The 20,529-nt window shown below is 41.0% G+C and overlaps 1 protein-coding gene across 2 annotated transcripts in view; it reads left to right on the top strand.

Annotated features, from left to right (window-relative positions):
• Positions 1 to 19,630, top strand: part of mrps33 (mitochondrial ribosomal protein S33) — a 35,688-nt gene extending 16,058 nt beyond the window's left edge. The window contains exons 2-3 of one of the 2 annotated variants that reach the window (XM_080051204.1): positions 13,266 to 13,482; positions 17,886 to 19,630. In XM_080051204.1, coding sequence (XP_079907330.1) covers positions 13,268 to 13,482; positions 17,886 to 17,991 — 321 coding nt within the window. In that variant the 5' untranslated portion in view covers positions 13,266 to 13,267 and the 3' untranslated portion in view covers positions 17,992 to 19,630. Of the gene's footprint in view, positions 1 to 13,262; positions 13,483 to 17,885 lie in introns of both variants that reach the window. The other variant, XM_080051203.1, reaches the window with a different exon arrangement.
• Positions 19,631 to 20,529: the final 899 nt, after the last annotated feature.

The raw sequence follows: 20,529 nt of genomic DNA on the forward strand, positions 1-20,529 counted from the left end.
TTTATTTTTTTATTCTTTTTAAAGATATTTTTTGGCATTTTTATGCTCTATTGATAGTGTAGAGACAGAGTTGAAATGGGGCAGAGAGGAGAATGACATGCAGAGAACGACCGCGGGCTGGAATCGAACCCGGGTCCGCTGCTGGCCGAGGCCCATGGGGGGGACGCCCTACCAACTGAGCTAAGGGCGCCCCCTGAAAACTTGTTTATTAAGCAATGTAAAATAGATAGTCAATATGGAATTATGACCTGTTTAACATCCTATTTTGAACTCTGATCTACTTTATAGGCAATTAAAGCAATAATACCAGTTCTTTCAACAAAATAGTAGAAAAGTATCGATAGTAGTATCAATAAAGATTCGGATCGTTAAGGAGACTCGAGAATGGTATCAATATCAATACAAACTAGAACTGCAAGCAGTTATTAGGGGGCCAAGCCTCCAACGCAACTCGGGTCCCGAGCGTTGTCGACCACAGCGCAAGATGGAGCAGACTTCAGTGAATCTGTGGATATAGAGTTTTTGAATGTGGGATGTTCGGTGTTGGAGTTACACTCAACAAAAATATAAACGCAACACTTTTGTTTTTGCTCCCATTTTTCACGAGATGGACTTAAAGATCTAAAATTCATTCCAGATACACAATTGTACCATTTCTCTCAAACATTGTTCACAAATCTGTCTAAATGTGTGATAGTGAGCACTTCTGCTTTGCTGAGATAATCCATCCCACCTCACAGGTGTGCCACATCAAGATGCTGATCTGACATCATGATTAGTGCACAGGTGTGCCTTAGACTGTCCACAATAAAAGGCCACTCTGAAATGTGCATTTTTTTGCTTTATTGGGGGTCTGGGGACTCAGAACCAGTCAGTATCTGGTGTGACCACCATTTGCCTCATGCAGTGCAACACATCTTCTTCGCATAGAGTTTATCAGATTGTCAATTGTGGCCTGTGGAATGTTGGTCCACTCCTCTTCAATGGCTGTGCGAAGTTGCTGGAGACGGCTTATGGTGGAGAAATGAACATTCAATGCACGAGCAACAGATCTGGTTGACATTCCTGCTGTCAGCATGCCAATTGCACGCTCCCTCAATGCTTGTGGCATCTGTGGCATTTTGCTGTGAGACAAAACTGCACATTTCAGGGTGGCCTTTTATTGTGGACAGTCTAAGGCACACCTGTGCACTAATCATGATGTCAGATCAGCATCTTGATGTGGCACACCTGTGAGGTGGGATGGAAATAAAAGTTAAATGAAATAAATGAAATTATCTCAGCAAAGCAGAAGTGCTCACTATCACACATTTAGACAGATTTGTGAACAATGTTTGAGAGAAATGGTACAATTGTGTATCTGGAATGAATTTTAGATCTTTAAGTCCATCTCATGAAAAATGGGAGCAAAAACAAAAGTGTTGCATTTATATTTTTGTTGAGTGTATATAGTTATTGCTGTTGTCACAAGATATACATTTGTTATGGTTTTGGCGCCCCCTTAGGGATGAATTTCGCAAAACTGAAGATAGCAGAAAGATGCAGCTCAATTCACAGAACAAGTGGATGTCAAGATTTTTAATGTGCTATGTTTGGTTGGGGAGTTATGAGCAAAAACAGATTGTCAGCCTTGACAAAATGGCGGCCGGAGCTCACTACACAATGTAATGGACATGTGAGCATTAGCAATAGCATTGCCGCCAAAACACTTTGATGGAAAAACAGTAAAAAAGTTCCGCCCACATTAATATTTCTTGGCCATATTTTTTTATATAGACTCGGGTATGCCCCATGATAGGGCTGGGCAATAATTCGATACGATTAGTAATCGCGATTAAACTCCCGTCGATTAAGTCAATATGCGCTTGACATAAATCCTCGATATGAAAATGAAAAAAATTATATGGATTTACCTAACAGCCAATCACAAAGCAGAAATAAACTCAACAGCCTAATGTCTAATTACACGCCCATTTCCTGGTGCGACGTGCATGTATGAGCTTCAGCGGTAAGGAAAGAGGAGGAGAGCCTTGTGTGATCACCTCGGCAAGAGTGAAGAGAGTGTTGTGTTTAGCGAAAAATGTCGGCGCAGCACTCTGTTATAGTGCTTTTCCTCTTCATTAAATTAATCAGTGGGCTACAATCAACACTGTGTCTCGCTGCTACGATGACACCATAGTCAGGTAGCTGCCGCAGCCAGTGCTGTTCGCTCACTGTCGACTCGACTCGCCCCGAGCCGTCCCTGTGCATTTACCGGAGTTGTACGCTCACAGCACGGGGGGAATATAGGCTATTGGAGCGGCCACACAGAAAGTGTGAAAATACGCGACAAGTATTAACCGCCGTCCGACCGCTGCTATCAGCAGCGCGAGCGGTGGTTGCACTAAAGGCTGCACTGTGTGTCCCACTGCTACGATGACACCACGCTGTTCGATCACTGGCTCGCAACACGGGGGGGAATAAATATAGGAGCGGCCACACCGAAAGTGTGAAAAGTTTTAACCGCCGTCCGACCGCTGCAGCGCTCCTGTCTATCGTATTTTGCGGTAGTTGAACCTTATGAAAAACTATCAAAAAGAAGCAAAGCTACAGTAGCCTATAACATACAGGTAGCTGTTCAGTTCAGCCTCATTAGCCTGCTGGTCTGTAAAGGTGCGAACACACTAGGCATTTTACACGCGTAAGATTTACGTGCGTAACGCAGCTAAAATGTTGCTTGATCATTTTGTGTCAAAAATGGTTATACGCGCGTAACCTGCCTAGTCTCCCTCCCGATATTGTATTTCCCTTATCAACCATGGCTGATCAGACCCGACACAACAGCGTGCATGTCCGCACAAAAACAACAACAACACAGCCAACAACTGTGCCAAAAGACAAACTGGACAGCACAAATAGCCTAGCATTAAAACAGCATTGCATATTCACGGCAGCTACATAACAAACACAGTTACAGCAGCATCGGTGCACGGCGGCACAACATAAAGGCAAGTAGCCAAAATTACCCTACCTGGCTGTGACAGGGGACCGTGGCTGGCGTAGATCAACACCGGTGCTTCGCTCTACTTGTCGTGAAAGTCCCGCGGACAGTCGTCATGTTTGGGTTCATAATATGAGGCGCTAGCCGCCCGCACACAACAGGGTGAGTTAACTAATGCTATACGGCGCTAACTTTGTTTATCGGCTAAAGCACAGCCGCACATTGAATTAACCAGGAAGTCCATTCTCCTGGTTTACTTTCCCCACGTGTTCTAACCCCGAGCGGCTTCATACAGCACCGGCCGCCCGCAATACATTTTTCTCCTCGGTGTCTCTCATCATCAGCCTCTGTGTACAGTACACTGTTCTCCGACCCTGCCAATGTATGTGACGTCGCGGGTCAAGCTCAACGCTGATTGGCCAACGCGGCTAATCGTCTCGCGTAGGAGCAACAAAAGTTCAATTTTTTGAACTCCTCGCGTAGCTATACGCGCGTAATATTTACGCACGTAATATATACGCGCGTAAACATGTTGCTTTAGCGCGAGTGAAAATGTTGCTTTAGCGCGAGTGACGCATTTACGCGCCATGTACGCGCGTAAACCAATGGTTCCCTATGGAAAAGGGGCGGGTTTCATACGCGTCTGTACGCGTGTAAAGTGCCTAGTGTGTTCGCTCCTTAAGACCATGTAGCTACAGCATGAGCATATCCCCTACCTACAGCTGTTGTTGTACTGTATGTGTGAGTAGTAGCTTGTGATGTGCTCTGACATTCATCAAGCATCTGAGCCACAGCTCTATAAACATTTAAGATTGTTGCCTCCCTGCCTGAGGAGTTAGATGTGATAGTAGTCACTCACAGATCTTTAGTTTTAAACACATTATGTTATGTAGCATAATATCTGGTTTTACAATGTTTACATTTTGCGCTTTCTACTCACATTTCTACTTTTTAAAATACCTAACATGTAAAACCAGTAATTCTCATATTCATATTTTATATCTTAAAGTTCAGTACTTGTGTCAGTGCCTTTATTGATCCAATTGTTTACTTTTTATGTATGGTTGTGCCTCTACAATATGTTTACATCTTACAAGATGTTTGCTGTAGCCCTGCCAAAGGAGTTTAACGTGAAAGAAGTCAGAGCTTTTATTTTTATTTACAATATTTTCAATAGGTTACAAGGCAAGCTATCTTATATTGTTTAGTTAGGTGCAGTTAAAACATGTTTGTGAAGTTAAATGTTTATATTTAAATGTGATTCAATGTTCTCTTATCACAATATGCTAATAAACAACATTGTATAGTTTAACTAATGAACACTCTGGTTTCTTCAAGCTTCAGCAGTATCACACTATATATCGTGATTAATATCGATATCGATCAATATCGAAATATTAATTGTGATAATATTTTTTGCCATATCGCCCAGACCTACCCCATGATGGTCTCCCTTGAGTTTTAAGTGGCTAGTTACGATGTTGTGAGCATATTACGCCGGGAAATAAACAGAAATGGCTCTGTGCAATCCTACAGAGACAGTGAGCGAACAGCGCTGGCCGGGCAGCTACGTAACTATGGTTACATGCTAGCAGCGGTACACAGTGTAGCCCACTGATTCATTTAATTAATGAAGAGGAAAACACCACACAATAAACAGAGTGCTGCGCCGATATCTTTCACTAAACACAAGACTCTCTTCACTCTTGTCGAGGTGACTACACAAGGCTCTCTTTCATTACTGCTGGAAGCTCAAACATGCATTTCACACCAGGAAATGGGTGTGTACTCAGACATGAAAGGCAAAAACTGCAATCTGACTGGCAGTTGCGTTTATTTCTGCTGTGTGATTGGCTGTTAGGTAAATCCATATCAGTACTGTTTTTTTTTTTTTTTTTTCATATCGAGCATTTGTGTCAAAAGCTCATCGTCGTAATCGACATGAGTTTTATCGCAATTAATAACCGAAATTTCATTATTGCCCAGCTCTACCCTATTAGAATGTTTTTGCTTTTAATCAATTTTAAAAGAATATTTGGAGGATAATCATGGCAAAAATTGTCAAAGTGGTGTAACCGTTACATAAAAAACTATGTGTATTTCTCAAAAAAACAGTCACATTACTTCAACAATATATAAACATACCTAAATAAGTTCACTGTTTAAAAGGGCATGTAGGACAGAACAGACATGAATCTCCTAGGCTCATTTACCCATCTACTTAGCTCTTTGTCACACAATTTGTTAAAACTTTTTGTTTTTTCAGTTTTCCCATAAATAAAATAAAATTAGTTACACCCTTTAGTAAGTTGTTGTCATCTATAGTTATTTTCTTATATTCATTCAAGGTTCATGAGCGCAGTCTTTAGGTTTGAGAGTGTAATTTATTGATTTCACTTTCAGATTTGGTCATATTTTCCCTCAAACTCTGCCCTTGTACTCACATTGCTCCTGCTTGCTCTCAGATTTACTCTGCGTCAGTTTAAACCGTAAATTTGTGCTCAGATATATTGTTTACACATAACATTGTCATGGTTACAGTTGTTTACGTAGCACCGAATGCAAATGCTAACTCCGCCCTCAGTCATCTGTATAATGCCATTAGCCTTTAGCAAAACACTTATCCAGAGGCATTGCACCTCATAGCAGGCGACTTTAATTATGCTGATTTGAAAGTATTGCTCCCCAAATTCCATCAGCACTGTGCTACCAGTAGGGGTGTAAATCGCTGCTTTCATCACGATACGATATTACATCGATTCATTGGACAACGATACGATATTCTCCGATATTTAAAATCTGCTGCGATACGATTTCGATTCGATACGATTCAGGGGCCTGCGATCGATATAAGACGATATGCCCATTTAACACAAGTACAACCTGTTGCATTCCCATCAACTCACAGAAAACAACTTCATTATAATTTCATCATTTTATTTCTGTGCTCTTGCAGATATTTTAAAACAAACACATCTATTTGAATACAAAGAATAAAGTTCCACTTTGCATTTAAGTGCAAAAACATTTTTATGGCTGAACTTAAAGAGCCTGTGATGATCTTCAATGTTGACCAGACCATTCCCAACCTGTGTGGACAGTTTTATTCTAAAAAGAACACATCCCTTTTGTAAAAAAATTAAAAGCTAAATAAAATTAAATAATTAGAAGTGCAGATACATTGTATCAGTTGAGCCCACTGCTAAAAAAAACTAAGTAAATCTTAGCTTTCAGAACAAAGCAAATGTATTTGTAACCAAATGTAATTTCACCATTTTATTTCTGAGCTCTTCCAGATATTTGAAAAAAATACAAAGAATAAAGTTCCACTTTGCATTAAAGTGCAAAAACATTTTTATGTCTGAACTTAAAGAGCCTGTGATGATCTTGAATTTTTAATACAGACAATTCCCTTTCAGAACAAAGCAAATGTATTTGTAACCATTTCACATTGTCAGTAAAAGTGGATTTCTCTTCTCTACAAGAGTCAAATATGTCCTCCAGTGTCCTTTGGGAGGTTTTTCTTTAAAAAAACCAACTGGTCGACATGCTCAGGAGACAAAACACTGCGTTCAGAACGGACAATGTCTCCAGCAGTGCTGAAAACACGCTCTGAAGGTACACTAGTACCAGGAATGCAGAGGTAGGTTTTGGCAAGGTTTGCCAGGAGAGGGAACTCGGTCTGGTGTGTTTTCCACCACTCCAAAACATTACCTTGCAGGGGCAAAGGGGCAGTCTCTTTGTACTTAGCAACTTCTGCACGGGCTAGGTCTCTGGAGGTCTTCTGCGTTGGTTCTGCAGTGCTGAACGTATCGCCAAAGAGGTCTTGAAATGCCTTGGACTTTTTGGGAGCTGGAACATATTCTAAAATGACACAGAACAGGACAGAAGACTAAATTAATTCAGAAGAAAAAAATCTATCTTTCATGCACTCCTAACACTTATCAGCTAGCTGATTATGGATAAACTCATTCATATGTAACACTAAGTCAATCACACTTTTCACCAGAAGGAAAAACACACGTCACACACACACCTTTTTCTTGAGCCTGGGATGTCCCAGGGGTTGGCTCCAAGTCAGGCTCCAAATCAGGCTCAGAGTCATCATCATCAGTTTGCTCAGCAGGAGGAAGTATGTTCTCCTCCATATTTGTCACACTGTCATTCTGTAGATGACACACACACACACACACATTGATTATCAAACAAATCACCCTCCTCTGAAACTGCATAGTGACCCTTTAATTATGATTAAATATGACTATAATATAACGAATGGCCCCAGCATGAACCCCTTTGTCGCTTACAGTCACTCACACACACACACACACACACACACACACATACACAGAGACATACACACACACACACACACACACACACACAGAGAGACAGACACACAGACATACACACACACACACACACATACACAGAGAGACACACACACACACAAACAAACATGCACACATAGAGGCAGACAGACACATATACAGAGACAGACAGACAGACAGACACACACACACACACAAAGCATTTCAACAATAAGAAACAGTCTAGATTTATGAATACATGTTTCATTTAAGTGCATCATCCAAACATAAGCATAATAGAGAAAAAATATTAGCTTACCTTCTAGTTCCACAGCTCTGAAGCCTCATATGTGATGCTCTGGAAGGCCGCTTCTCTCTCCTCCTCACTGATAAAGGGCAGAGTCTTGAACCTTGCATCCAAAGCAGATGCAGTGTGGAGCACCCGCAGCACATCCTCGTAGCGCTGTGCTAGCTCCCTGGCCATCGTTTCCTTCATCTCTCTAAGTAAAGCAGAGTCTTCTTCTGTGATACTGTAGTGGAGCAGCAACTTTGCTCTGAGTGGAGCAATGACCGACAGAGTGGGTTGCTTCTCGTCACACATTATTGTGGTGGCGGTTTTGACAGGTCCAAGGAGCTTCACGGTGTCTTCTGCGGCAGTGATGTCACTTTCACTGAGTGTGTGGATGTCATTTGCCCCTTTCCTGAGTTTCCTGTCCAGGAGTGAAGCACACACAGCAGCCTGCTGCTCCAAAAATCGCTCTAGCATATCAAATGAGCTATTCCAGCATGTGCTTACGTCTTGTTTTAGCTTGTGTTGTGGTAGTCCAAGCAACCCTTGCTTTTCCTTTAGCAGTGCCGTTGCTACCGTGCTCCGGTGAAAAAAAGTGACGACTCGCCTCACTCGGCCCAAAAGACGAGATGCGCCGACACATTTCAGGCCTCTTTGTGTGGCCAAATTAATCGTGTGGTCGAAACACTTGATGTGTGGTGACATGTTTGCCTCTGCTTCCGGCTACCGTCATGTTACTGGCGTTATCCGTGACAAGTGCAGGTTTTAGGTCACAGATATTCCACTCTACACATGCCTCTCTCAACACTGCAGCAAGATTTGCCCCCGTGTGTGAGTCATTGAGAACCCGAGTCTGAAGGACAAAATTCTTCAGCTGCCAGTCGGTGTCGATGTGGTGGCTGGTCACAGTGACATAGGCTTCGGTAGTACATGAGGTCCAGCCGTCTGTAGTCAGCGCGACTCGGTTCGCTGTCATCAGCTCACTTTTAACGGCCTCTTTGACTTGCGCGTACAGCTTTGGAATGCAAGTTTCACTGAAAAACTGCCGGGATGGGATGGTGTATTTCGGTTCCAGAGTATTAACTAGCTCACGAAAGCCGGCGTTCTCGACGACGCTGTACGGTCTCATGTCTTTACATATGAAATATGAAATGGCATCTGTGATGCTCATCGCTCGGTTGGACTTGTGGTTCAGCTTCTGTGGAAAAATACTGGTCAGGATTGTTGACGTTGACGACGCCGAGCTGCCACCGCTTTCTTCCTTGCTTCCTTCGATACCGTGTTTCCTCAGGAGGTGGAAGGACAAGTTGGTGGTGTTTCCTGAATATTTAATTTCAGACTGGCACTTTTTCCACACAGCATGTGACTTGTCCGTTGCCCCATCTTTTCTTCGAAATCCGAAGAATTTCCACACAGCAGATTTTTTCCCTAGAGGGGAGAAAATATCCTCGGAATCTCGGTTGCTCGAATTCGCGGAAATGCTACTAGCTAAACTTAAACCAGCCATCATCCCGCCGACACTACTGCTTTCTGTGGCTGCTTTAACCATTTAACAGTTGAACGAATAAGCGCTGGGAGCGGCTTCGCGCGGGCGGAAATAGTGTCAGAAGCACCCTCGCAAGGAGATTGTCAAAATAAAAGCATATAGGCCTAATACATCGATTTGTATCGATTTTTGGGCGTTGTATCGATTCAGTTGTATCGTTCGCCAATCAATCGATGGATCGATCTATATCGATGGATCGTTACACCCCTAGCTACCAGGGGAGGAAACTCTGTACAAAGCCTACTCAAATATCAAGCATTGTTACAAGACTACACAGCTCACCTGGGAACATCTGATCATATGTACCTGCTTCTGATACCATCATACACCACCATTAGAGAAAAGCGCCCCCCCCCCCCCCCAATTAAAAAGACTGATAAAACATTACCTGATGCCTCACAGCAAAGTCGGACATTCAGCCGATCTACATGAAAGGGGAGAGTTTGGAGAGGGTCTCGGACTTCAGGTTCCTAGGCACACACATTCAGGAGGACCTGACCTGGACAACAAACACAAAGGCGCTTCTGAAAAAGGCACAACAAATCTGGTACACAGCCTTAGGGGACCGACATAGACACGTGACATACAGTTGTGTTCAAAATAATAGCAGTGTGTTTAATAAAGTGAGGCAAGATCAAAATCCTTATCATAGCTTTTATTTCCAAACACGCAAATGCATTTGGGGACATTGCATTTCAAGGGCATTTCCTCTTCAGCATAAGGCAACATGACCTCTTCAAGTATTTAAATGTAACCAAACTGATCCATGATCCATGTGCAATAAATAGACCCGACACCATAGTGTGAGAAACATCCCCATAACATGATGCTTGGGCCACCATGCTTCACTGTCTTCAAAGTGTACCGTGGCTTGAATTCAGTGTTTGGGGGTCGTCTGACAAACTGTCTGCGGCCCCTATTCAAGCCACAGTACACTTTGAAGACAGTGAAGTATGGTGGCACAGACGTCATGTTATGGGGATGTTTCTCACACTAATGGTGTCGGGTCTATTCATCGCATATCATGGATCATGGATCAGTTTGGATACATTAGAATACTTGAAGAGGTCATGTTGCCTTATGCTGAAGAGGAAGTGCCCTTGAAATGGGTGTTCCAACAAGACAACCACTAGGGCCCTATGATTTCCGCGATAACGAAAACACGGACGGAATCACGGAATTGGGCAATAAAAACGGAATCTACTGTTTAACACAGAATGTCACGGAATTCGCCATTATTTTGGTGAAATTCAATTTCCAAGGCAAAGGGAAACAACACGGTTGAAATTAAAGCAGAACTAGGGAGGAATTTTGGTTTGGCGACATCTAAAGACCAAACTACTGCCGTGAAAAGTAGAGCCTGGCTGCAGGATCGCTAATGTAACACACAGCGCCAAACCCCCTTCACAAATCTGTCTATTCAATGTTTACTTATGAATGTATCCATGTACGTAACTCTGACATGTACATAACTTAATTTATTGTTAATAATATGGTCTGTTTATAAATTCGGCATATGATTAAAGCATCTAAAAGCACGTAATCATGTTAAACGTTTACTGTTTTTAAGTTATTAATGCCACTCGCTCCCGCAGATACACAGCACAGGGAGGTCTTATATTCAGCCATTGCTAAAGGGAGTATTGTATTATGGAACGGCCGCTGTGGTACGAAATTCCAGTCTCAACAATGTTTCCTACACGCAATTATAACTCTAGCGTCTACAGCCCGTTGTTTTCATGTAGTGTAACTTGTGTAATGTGTTACATTATTCAGCTTTTGCCGTGATGTCGGCTAACGCTGATGCTAATGATAACTAGCTCTCCGTCGCACAATAGACTGTAGGTTGGTGTTGCAGCCAGCTGTTAGGTGAAGCGCTGTCCCACAGGTAAAAGCCATGGACCTATAAAGCCTGTCCAATATTCACTCTAGTCCAGCTTCTTGAAAAGTACTTTAAAAAAGGACTTTATTATTTATGTAAAAATAATATTTAATGTTTAACTTGAAGCACAAAATGAATGGCTTTATTTTCTGTTATAGCCTATACCCAACAAATTTGTTTTTTCGTTTTTTTTAAGCACAAAAAACAGTGCAATGTTGTGATTTTTAGCCTTATATCTGATTAAATTGTTAGAATATTATTTGTTCGCAATAATTAGACACTCGTTCTGATGACGAAATGAGTGTTAATTGTAAAAAAACGGAAGTCATGAGATTAAAACGGAAAAAACAGAATTTGTGAAAAAATAAAACGGAATTTGGAAAAAAATAAAACGGATTTCATAGGGCCCTAAACAACCCCAAACACACCAGTAAGCGATCAAGATCTTGGTTCCAGACCAACACGATTAACGTTATGGAGTGGCCAGCCCAATCCCTGGACCTTAATCCAATAGAAAACCAATGTGGTGACATCAAAAATGCTGTTTTTGAGGCAAAACCAAGAAATGCAGAGGAATTGTGGAATGTAGTCCAATCGTCCTGGGCTGAAACACCTGTTCACAGGTGCCATAAGTTGGTCGACTCCATGCAACACAGATGTGAAGCAGTTCTCAGAAACGGAGGTTATACAACTAAATATTAGTTCAGTGATTCATAGGAAAGCTAAATCTTCATGCATTTTTCAGTTGATACAGTAAATGTTTGAGTTGTAAAGAAAAATGCAGACACTGCTATTTTTTTGAACTGGAATATTCCTTTTTCTTCACTTTCTGTAAAGATATAGAAACATTTGACAAATGTTTCTTCATATTTGGAGTTGGAATTGAATGTGCAATGTCCCCAATGCATTTGCCTGTATGGAAATAAAAGCTATTATTAGGATTTTGATCTTTACAAAAAAAATGTAAACAGTCACACTGCTATTATTTTGAACACAACTGTACAATTTCAGGGAGCTCGGTCAAGAAACACGGCCGCTATTCACTAAAACGCCTTCACAAGGGCAGGCCTCTGCTGCTAATTTGCCATGACTTTTTGACCAACTGTCCACTCAGCCCCAAGTTGGCACTTATCTTCAAAGAGCGTGTGGCAGTAGTTCGCTGAAGCATTTTGAGCCAGGCTAGCAGTGGGCTACGGGTCGCATGCACATTTAAAATTTCTGCAGAAATGTATAGTTGTGAATATGAAATGTAGAGTTGTGAATATGATTAAGGCATAATTGATCATGGAACCTGGGGCCTATCCGAAAAGTCCAATCTCCTAACCTATAAGCCTCCTTTCCTATACCTTAACCCCTAAACGTCATCGGGGTTAAGGAGAGATGAAAGGTGCTTCCTATCGAACATAGGAAAGGACAGCGCTGTTTCAAATGAATTCGACTCCACTTTTCCTAACCGACGTCATTGCGCGACGGCGAGTATTGCTGACGTGAGTCACTAGCGTGAAACTACACTATAGCCTATTCTCCGAAAATTGACTACAACAAGCGCTCGTTTGATCCATGCGTTCTTTTCATATTGATTTTAATCAGGTTGTTGCCAACAGAGTGAGAATCACTCCCATATATCCCAATTCACATGTGGAATAAAAAGAGGCTACGCTTGTGTTGATGTTGAAATGAACTGCCCCCAGTAACTTCATTAAATGTGAAGTTGGTATTTTATTTTCTTATGGTGTAAATTATGTGCTACGAAAATAACTATTATGATGTTGGTCTTTTATGAGTTCTTTATTATCTTTAGCCTGTGTGTGTGTGTGGGGGGGGGGGGGGTATTTTGTTTGGTAAATCTTCCTCTCTTCTCCTCTCCTCTCTTCTGTTTTACCTCTCGTTCGTATTCGTGTAGAGTCGGTAAACTCCGGCGGTGGCCTGTTGCTTTAAATCTTGCCGCCGTAAAGGATTATGGGATACCACTATCTCCTTTCCTTTCGCATAGGTTGGTCCGGAGTAACCTATGCTAAAGGAGGGTTAAAGGATGAATCGAGGCTCCTTTCCTATGCCTTTCCTAAGCATTTTGAGAATTCGGATCACCTATCCGCTGAGTACTTCCGGTTCATCTCGATAGGAAAGGAAATTTCCTATGCAAAAAATACTTTTCGGATAGGCCCCAAGTATACTTACTGTGTTCCATGCTTAGACAAACATGTGATATGGAATGATGTTCTACTGGTCTAAAGTCTTCTCTCTTCTCTGTTCAGCAGTCATGGCTGCACTGTCCAGCTATGCTGTACGCATGGCCCGACTGAGTGCACAGATCTTTGGGGAGGTTGTGCGTCCGACAGACTCCAGATCTATGAAGGTGGTCCAGCTGTTTCAGGAACCTCCCATGGCCAAGAGGAAGGAGGTGTATGATTGGTACCCACAGCACAAGATTTACTATGCCATGACCCAGAAGCTCAGGTTCATGGGACTGTTCAGGTACCAGCCATTTTTCAACCACCCAGTCATGTTGACACAAAATTCTGCCAAAAGTCTATCAGTACCAGACTGAATTACCGTACTTTCCGCACTATAAGCCGCACTGGACTATAAGCCGCAGGTGTTATAATGTTTAATTACCATATGTAAGAATTTGTGCACAGAGGGGATTGTCGGGAAAGAGATGGCTGCTTGAGGAAGCTCCCATTTATTAACATTTCAACAAACAAGTTGCATATTTGCATAACGTATTCAAGTGTTACCATTTAGTGCAATAGCTACTAGGGATGGACACGAGTGTTTTCACTACTCGAGTGATCGCTTGCATTCCTCGAGGATCAATCAATTCCTCGTTAAACTTTTTTCAATTTTTAGAACGCAGCGCATCTGTCTGCAGAATAACGGTGCATCGCAATAAAGCCAATAACCTGTGCTTAATGCTTCTTGTCAAACAGTCACAGTTACCATATGATTGTAAGGATTTATTTTCCACAAGTTTAAAACACATTTTCCTAACTGAAAGTAATTAAATAAGGGGGCCACAATTTAAACCGATCGAGTAGGTCTGCGGTGGAGAGAAAAAAGAGAGAGAGAAAAAAAGCATGGGCTGTAGTTGGCTAACAATCAAAATAGACACCATTTAAAATAAGAAGGGCAGCAAATACAATAAAATTATTGTCCTACAATTTAAACACATAGATGGGCTAAATAACTCACCAAAGCAGTAGAAGTAGTAGTTGTATATCCAACCGCGTAATGCTCACTCCGTGTCCGTGACTAATTACCGCGACTAATTCCTCGTTAACGGAACGTTACACCGGTCGGCTTTTGAATCTCAATCCTATATTCCATAATAAAGGCTTCTTAACTTTCGTTTGCTCGAATGTGCCCGAAGTCAGCCTGGCTTCTTTACGTGACTTTCCAAGTTTTCCAGCACCGCATTCAGCTCCGCGGTGCTGTGGAGACCACACACTGGCTGCGCTGCACGGAGGTGGCAGTTATTTGCGGTTGCTGTTTGACATAACGCTTGGATCAAAATATTTAATTTTGTTAAACTTTATTTTATCCGTTTTGTGACGTTTTGTACACGTATATAACATTTTAAAATAGGGGCGGCCCGCCGGCCGGCCTACAGGCTACAAACACTAAAAAAAACAAAAAAAAAAGATTTTCCTCATCCACCAATCGAGATCATTTGAAACGAGGAGTACTCGATTACTAACGCCCATCCCTAGTAGCTACAGAACATATACTGTGCTGTGTAATAACAGGGTCGAAAAACGGGGGAAAAGTCGCGGCTTATAGTCCGAAAAGTACGGTATGCCCTTTCACCTACTGGATGGATTTCAATGTAAAACCACTTTGCAGTGTGTTGAGTGATCACATTGGTGGTAGTGAAATAGTGATCCTAAAAAGTGGAATTATTTTGTGAGAATGGTATTTCCGTTAAGAGAAACTTTGAGCATTAGTATTCAGTATTTCCCCCAGAAAATGTCTTAGTCAAGTTGGTCACTGCCCCGGGTCATGGGAGGCGCGGCGCCAGACGCCGTGGCGAACATTTTTGGGGTATTTTGCTCAAAGATGCCAATCCGCAGTAAAGAAATAAACAACTGTTAATTTGAATACAGAAATACAACCAACAGAGTTGTGCAATTGTGTTTGCTGTGTGCAGGTACAAATTTTGTGCAAACATGCTGACAGTACACAATACAATTAACGAAAACTTCTACTGTTTTGGTGCAATAGCCTACTATGCAGACACACTAAATACAAATAATGGACCATACTCTTAACATGTGTATGCACATCAAAGTGCAAATACAACTTTTTAAAGTTCCTTTTTGGATGGGGGCTGTTGTGCGACTATTGTGGACAATAGGCCTACTGTGATGCGATAGGCTATAATTCATTAATGGTTATGTTGAGCCTACTTGCTTGATTTCTTTTTAAATACAGAGGTTATTGGTCATTGTGGAACATGTATTTCCCAATTTAAAACATAAAAATAAAGCAGCATTGAAAATTAAGAAATTAAATCTTCATGGCCTACTCTAGCATGCTGTTTGAAAAATAACTCAATAGTTGAAATAATAAATACATTGGCCCTCATTTATCAATTTTGCGTGGAAACTGGTGCAGATTCTGGCGCAAATACCTCCCTACGCCAGGTGTCGCGTGGTATTTATCAAACAGTCGTATCTCGCCAATCTCAGCGTACGCCAGGCCATTATTGATAAATGCAGCGGCTGAAAACAATCGTACCACGCCCCTATATATTCTCAGTTTAGAGGCCTCGCCCAGAGGTTTTACGACATGGATATGCGAATTACGGCACAGAAGAGGAATTTATCTGAATAAATTGACAGAATAACAGCGAAAGTAGAAAAAAAAGAGTTTCATTTCGGAGCATTACAAGCGGCATCAAAGAACAACAGAAGGCAGCAGTTAGGAAGGAAATAACTGCTGCGATCTCCAGCTGAGGATTTTGCATGTTAGGTTTACATCAGTAGGCTACTATCGCTCAAATGCTATAAAACAGCATATACAATTATATGTCGCCATTTCTTTACATAGATGAAGAAAAAGTGGTCTGACTCAAACATCGCGTGTTGCTGTTCTGAAATGCAACCAACTGAGGGTGCGGGCATAATATAGCCTAAGTGGTAGAGGAGAAACAGACGCACCAACTGTCCGGTAATGGTCCCCATGAAATAAATACAGGTCTGCAGAGATTTGAATGATTAGAATGTATTGGCCCTTTTAGATAGCACTACTCAAAAGGGTTGTAAAAACTAAAAATAACACATTTTGCGTTTTACTGTATGACAGCAGGAGTGGTCAGCCCGGCGGTCAGCTGCACAAGCCGACCCGGCAACGATCAGCTGTGAGAGTGCCCACAGTCCTGCTCCACCAGCAGGTCGGAAAAACGTGCCGGTTAACGGTGGAAATAAATCGCTCGCTTAAGCGATCAATAACACATTAAAAGAGGAACTAACATCTAAAAAGTGCGTCAAATAAATAAAATGTTAAGCTGAATGTTGTGCCGTGTATTTTTTATCATAAAGAGCAGTGTAGGCCTACTACATATTTAATACTGTGGCTAACATTTTGAATGAATGCAGCCCCCGTGCCTCAGTGTCCCCCCAGCAGCTCCAGACGGAGATAACTGCCCTTACGCAGTCCCATGCAGCGCTCCTAAGTGGCCGGTGTGTGCACTATTGAATCAGTGCTCCTACTCAGTTGCGCACCATAAGCTTCACAATTTTAAGTGATTAATATCTTTATTTCGGTCTGAGCAAACACTGCATTTGTATTATCTTCTTACAATTGTCCAACAAAGTCATCGGCTACCCGGCACAGCCTACACTGCGAGTCCATGCTGTTTACAAAATTGCGTACCCGAGCTGAGAGCTGGCGTGGGATTTTTACGATCCATAATCCATATTGATAAATGCCGAGATTTGCGTGGAAATGTACGTACACCCATTTTTCTGGTCTACGCAAGATTGATAAATGAGGGCCAATGTGTTTTCCCCTTAAAATTACTAAATGCATTTCAAAGACAATTTATTTTTAAATACAGAGGTTATTGGTCGTTTTGGAACATGTATTTCAAAATTTAGAAAATTCAGAAAATAAATCTTGTATGGCTACACTAGCATGCTGTTTTACAAATAACTCAATAGTTGAAATAATAAATACAATGTGTTTTCTCCTTAAAATGATCAAATACATTTATCCAAAGGTCAAAGACAGTAACAGTTTTGCACTTCTGTAAACTTACTGAAAGGTGCCTGGTCCAACACTCTCATGCATTCATCAAACTTTTCTCTGCGCTGTCTGAGCTGATAGGTTGTGTTGCCACGGTGATGTGGAGTCTTAAACTGTTCTAGCTTTGCAGAGCACTTCTTTCTGTTCAGCTAAATATCCCCTAGAACCGCACTGCGTTTATTATCGCCACCAGTTAAATGTCGGTTTGCTTCTGCTCGTTTAACTCTCCCGCGTGCATGCCGTAGTCGTGCGCGGTGCGGTACGGTCGCGCTCGTAAAGCTGCAGACACAGAGCAGCTGATAGAGAAACGCTTGGAGACACATGCGCACATTTATTTACCGCAAATTGCGGCTTTTCGCGCAGCTATGACCATGCACAAGCACACATCACGCTTGCTAGTACATTAATTGTGCAGAACTAAAAAAAAAAAAAAAAAAATTAAATATATATTTTTTTTTTTTTTTTTTTTGGGGGGGGGGGGGGGGGGGGGGGTCGTCGGTAGTCAAGGCGGGAGGATGGCGTCGCTTAGGCGGCCGCAATAGCCATAAAGCGCTGGGGGAAACACTGGTATTGACTAAAGCCTCAGTATGCAAGGTAAAAGTTTTAATAAAATATATTCTCTTCCTTTTCAGAGATGAGCACGAAGACTTCAAAGAGGAAATGCGTCGCTTGAGGAAACTGAGAGGAAAAGGAAAACCAAAGAAAGGAGAGGGGAAGAGAGCGGGAAAGAAGAAATAAGCTGCATCTTCATACAGGACTTGTGTTTGAAGGCAGTCAGCCTTGGAATATGTATTTTAGAGGGATGCTGATACTTAAAGGATTCCATCGGACTTGTCAGGACTGCCATTTGCTTTTTTTCTGAAGCTTTTCTCTGTTGGCAAGAATCATACCTTAGGTCAGCATTGCACATTCTCATTATTATGCTAATATGTGACTTTCAGTTTGGTACTACTATAACAAGCTGATCGTTGTTATCATCCGACAGCACTACAACAATAACAAGCCCTGTCTTTTCAAGGTTCAGGAATTTTTATTAACCATTTGATTAACAAGGTTTGGTCTGTTGCAGCTGTACCTCATGTCAGCTCGGTAGTTAGTGTTAGGTGGGATTATCTTAACTGTTAAAGGAAAGTGCAGTATGATGTAAAGGAAAATATATATTTTCTGTTTTCAAAATAAAATTGATATGAGGAATGTGTGAAGTGTTACAAAGCTCATCTGCTTGCTGCTCAACAACACAGAACCCATATGTTGGCAATAACTTCTATATTTCATAGGCAAAGCCATACAATTAATGGTAAAGCACTTTGGCAACAGTTGAAGTGTCTCACATCTCAGCAGTGTGACCACGTAGAAACGCAGGTCACTGATTAGGTAGGCTACAGGACAGAATAACCAGTGGGCTTTTAGTTGTCTACTGAATAGAGTTGCAAAGGAGTGGAAAGTTTCCGGTAAATTTTCACGGGAACTTTCGCTCGGGAATTTAATACAATAAAAAAATATTACATTTGAAAAGATTTATTTGTAAGTAGAACTTTATCAAAGTTTGATTATTTTACGAACAATCAATAATTTCCCTGAACAACAAACATATGAATGTTGTGTTAAATATAACACATCTTTCTGGCCCCACCCATTCAATAAATTAAGTAAATTGCCCCCCATGTGATGGAGGAATGCACAGTGCATGTACGGGGCGTGGCCTCAGGACCCCTGCAGTAGTATGTGTGCTATGTGCAACTTGCCAAGTGTACTTGCATGAATTCTGGTTGTTTTAGTTATGCTCAAATATATATAATCACTGTTTAAGCCTCTGTAAACCTGGTCTAGTAAAAATCAATATATGATATCAAGTTGGGTGTCTCAATAAGCTTTAAAAAAAATCAGATTTGAAATTAAATGTTCATAAATACTATAAAACTTATTTGAAAACACTGCTTTTTACTGTCTAGAACGCTTGCTAGGACTGAAATTACATAGTTAGAAGGATTAGGTGCATTTGGGTTGCTTCAAATTTAGTAAATCCCGTTTATTCCTGTTAATTCCCAAAATTCCCGTTAATTCCCATGGAAAGTTTCCAACTTTGAAAATTCCCGGAATTTTGCAACCCTACTACTGAAATGGGTTGATGTAGCTCCAATAAGTCTCACTGCTATCAATTATATCTCGTCATCTATCATTAAAATATTTGTTAATGTACATTATAAGTAAGATGGGTCATGCATTCTTGCTTTGTCTTAATACCCGGTCTTGCATGTAATTATTTTGATATCAGTTCAAAGGGATGGAATTTAATTATCAGAACTAAATGACAAGATAAATTATCAAACTAGTTCCTCCTGCAGAAATACATCATGCAATAAATGGTTCAAACGTCTCCAGAACGTTTGTTGTGTGGTTCTGAGTACTGTTATTGAATTTTTACAATATAAGATTGTCAAATTTTTGTTACGTCCAATGTGACATTTTAGCACCTGGAAATAAGGTAGAATTTAAATTGCTCGTATATTTGGAGATTGTAAGTCTGCTGAGATTTCCAGCAAGGTATAGATTTGGGTCAACATTCTGCAGGGCTAATATGTTTTTTGCCTAATATAATTTTTGGGACATGGGACAGAAGACGTCCTGCAGTTGTAACTGCTGTTATGTTTTTAAAAAGAAATATTTTAAATTGTAGATGTTTTTAGGGATTAACAATAGAATGTATTGGACACAATTATCCCCTTAAATTGTATCATTATTATATGAACTCCATGACACAAAACCGTGCGTCCACAGAGAAGGGTTCAATCATTAATCATTAATGTCGTCAGTGGACGACACTAAAAACATAGTTGATGATCCATGTTTGATTCTGAGTGGTAGGAAGATTTGTTTCTCTAGGTAACAAAAAACACAATAACATTTTGTGTTTAGGGGTGGTTATTGTTAAAGATTATAAAGCTAGAGAACTTCTGAATACTGTAACGGGTATAAAGAAAGCAGAATCGATCATTAATTCCTGGATACAGAGGGATCTATCTTTATTCGTACGGTCGTACCAATTGTGGTCACTAAAATGTAAACATTGTCTAGGATAATGTATCCCATTCCGGATCATTTAATCAAAGCAATCAATCAAAACAAATTACATTTTATTTGGAAAAATAAACACCACTGCATTAGAAAAGGGGATATTGTAAAATTGATAACAGAAGGTGGTTGAAATGTGATAGATTATAATACAATGAACGGAATGATCAAATTAAAATGGTTACAACAATTTCTAGTAAACAT

The sequence above is a fragment of the Ammodytes marinus genome (assembly GCF_949987685.1).
Source record: "Ammodytes marinus genome assembly, chromosome: 22".
Classification (NCBI taxonomy): domain Eukaryota; kingdom Metazoa; phylum Chordata; class Actinopteri; order Uranoscopiformes; family Ammodytidae; genus Ammodytes; species Ammodytes marinus.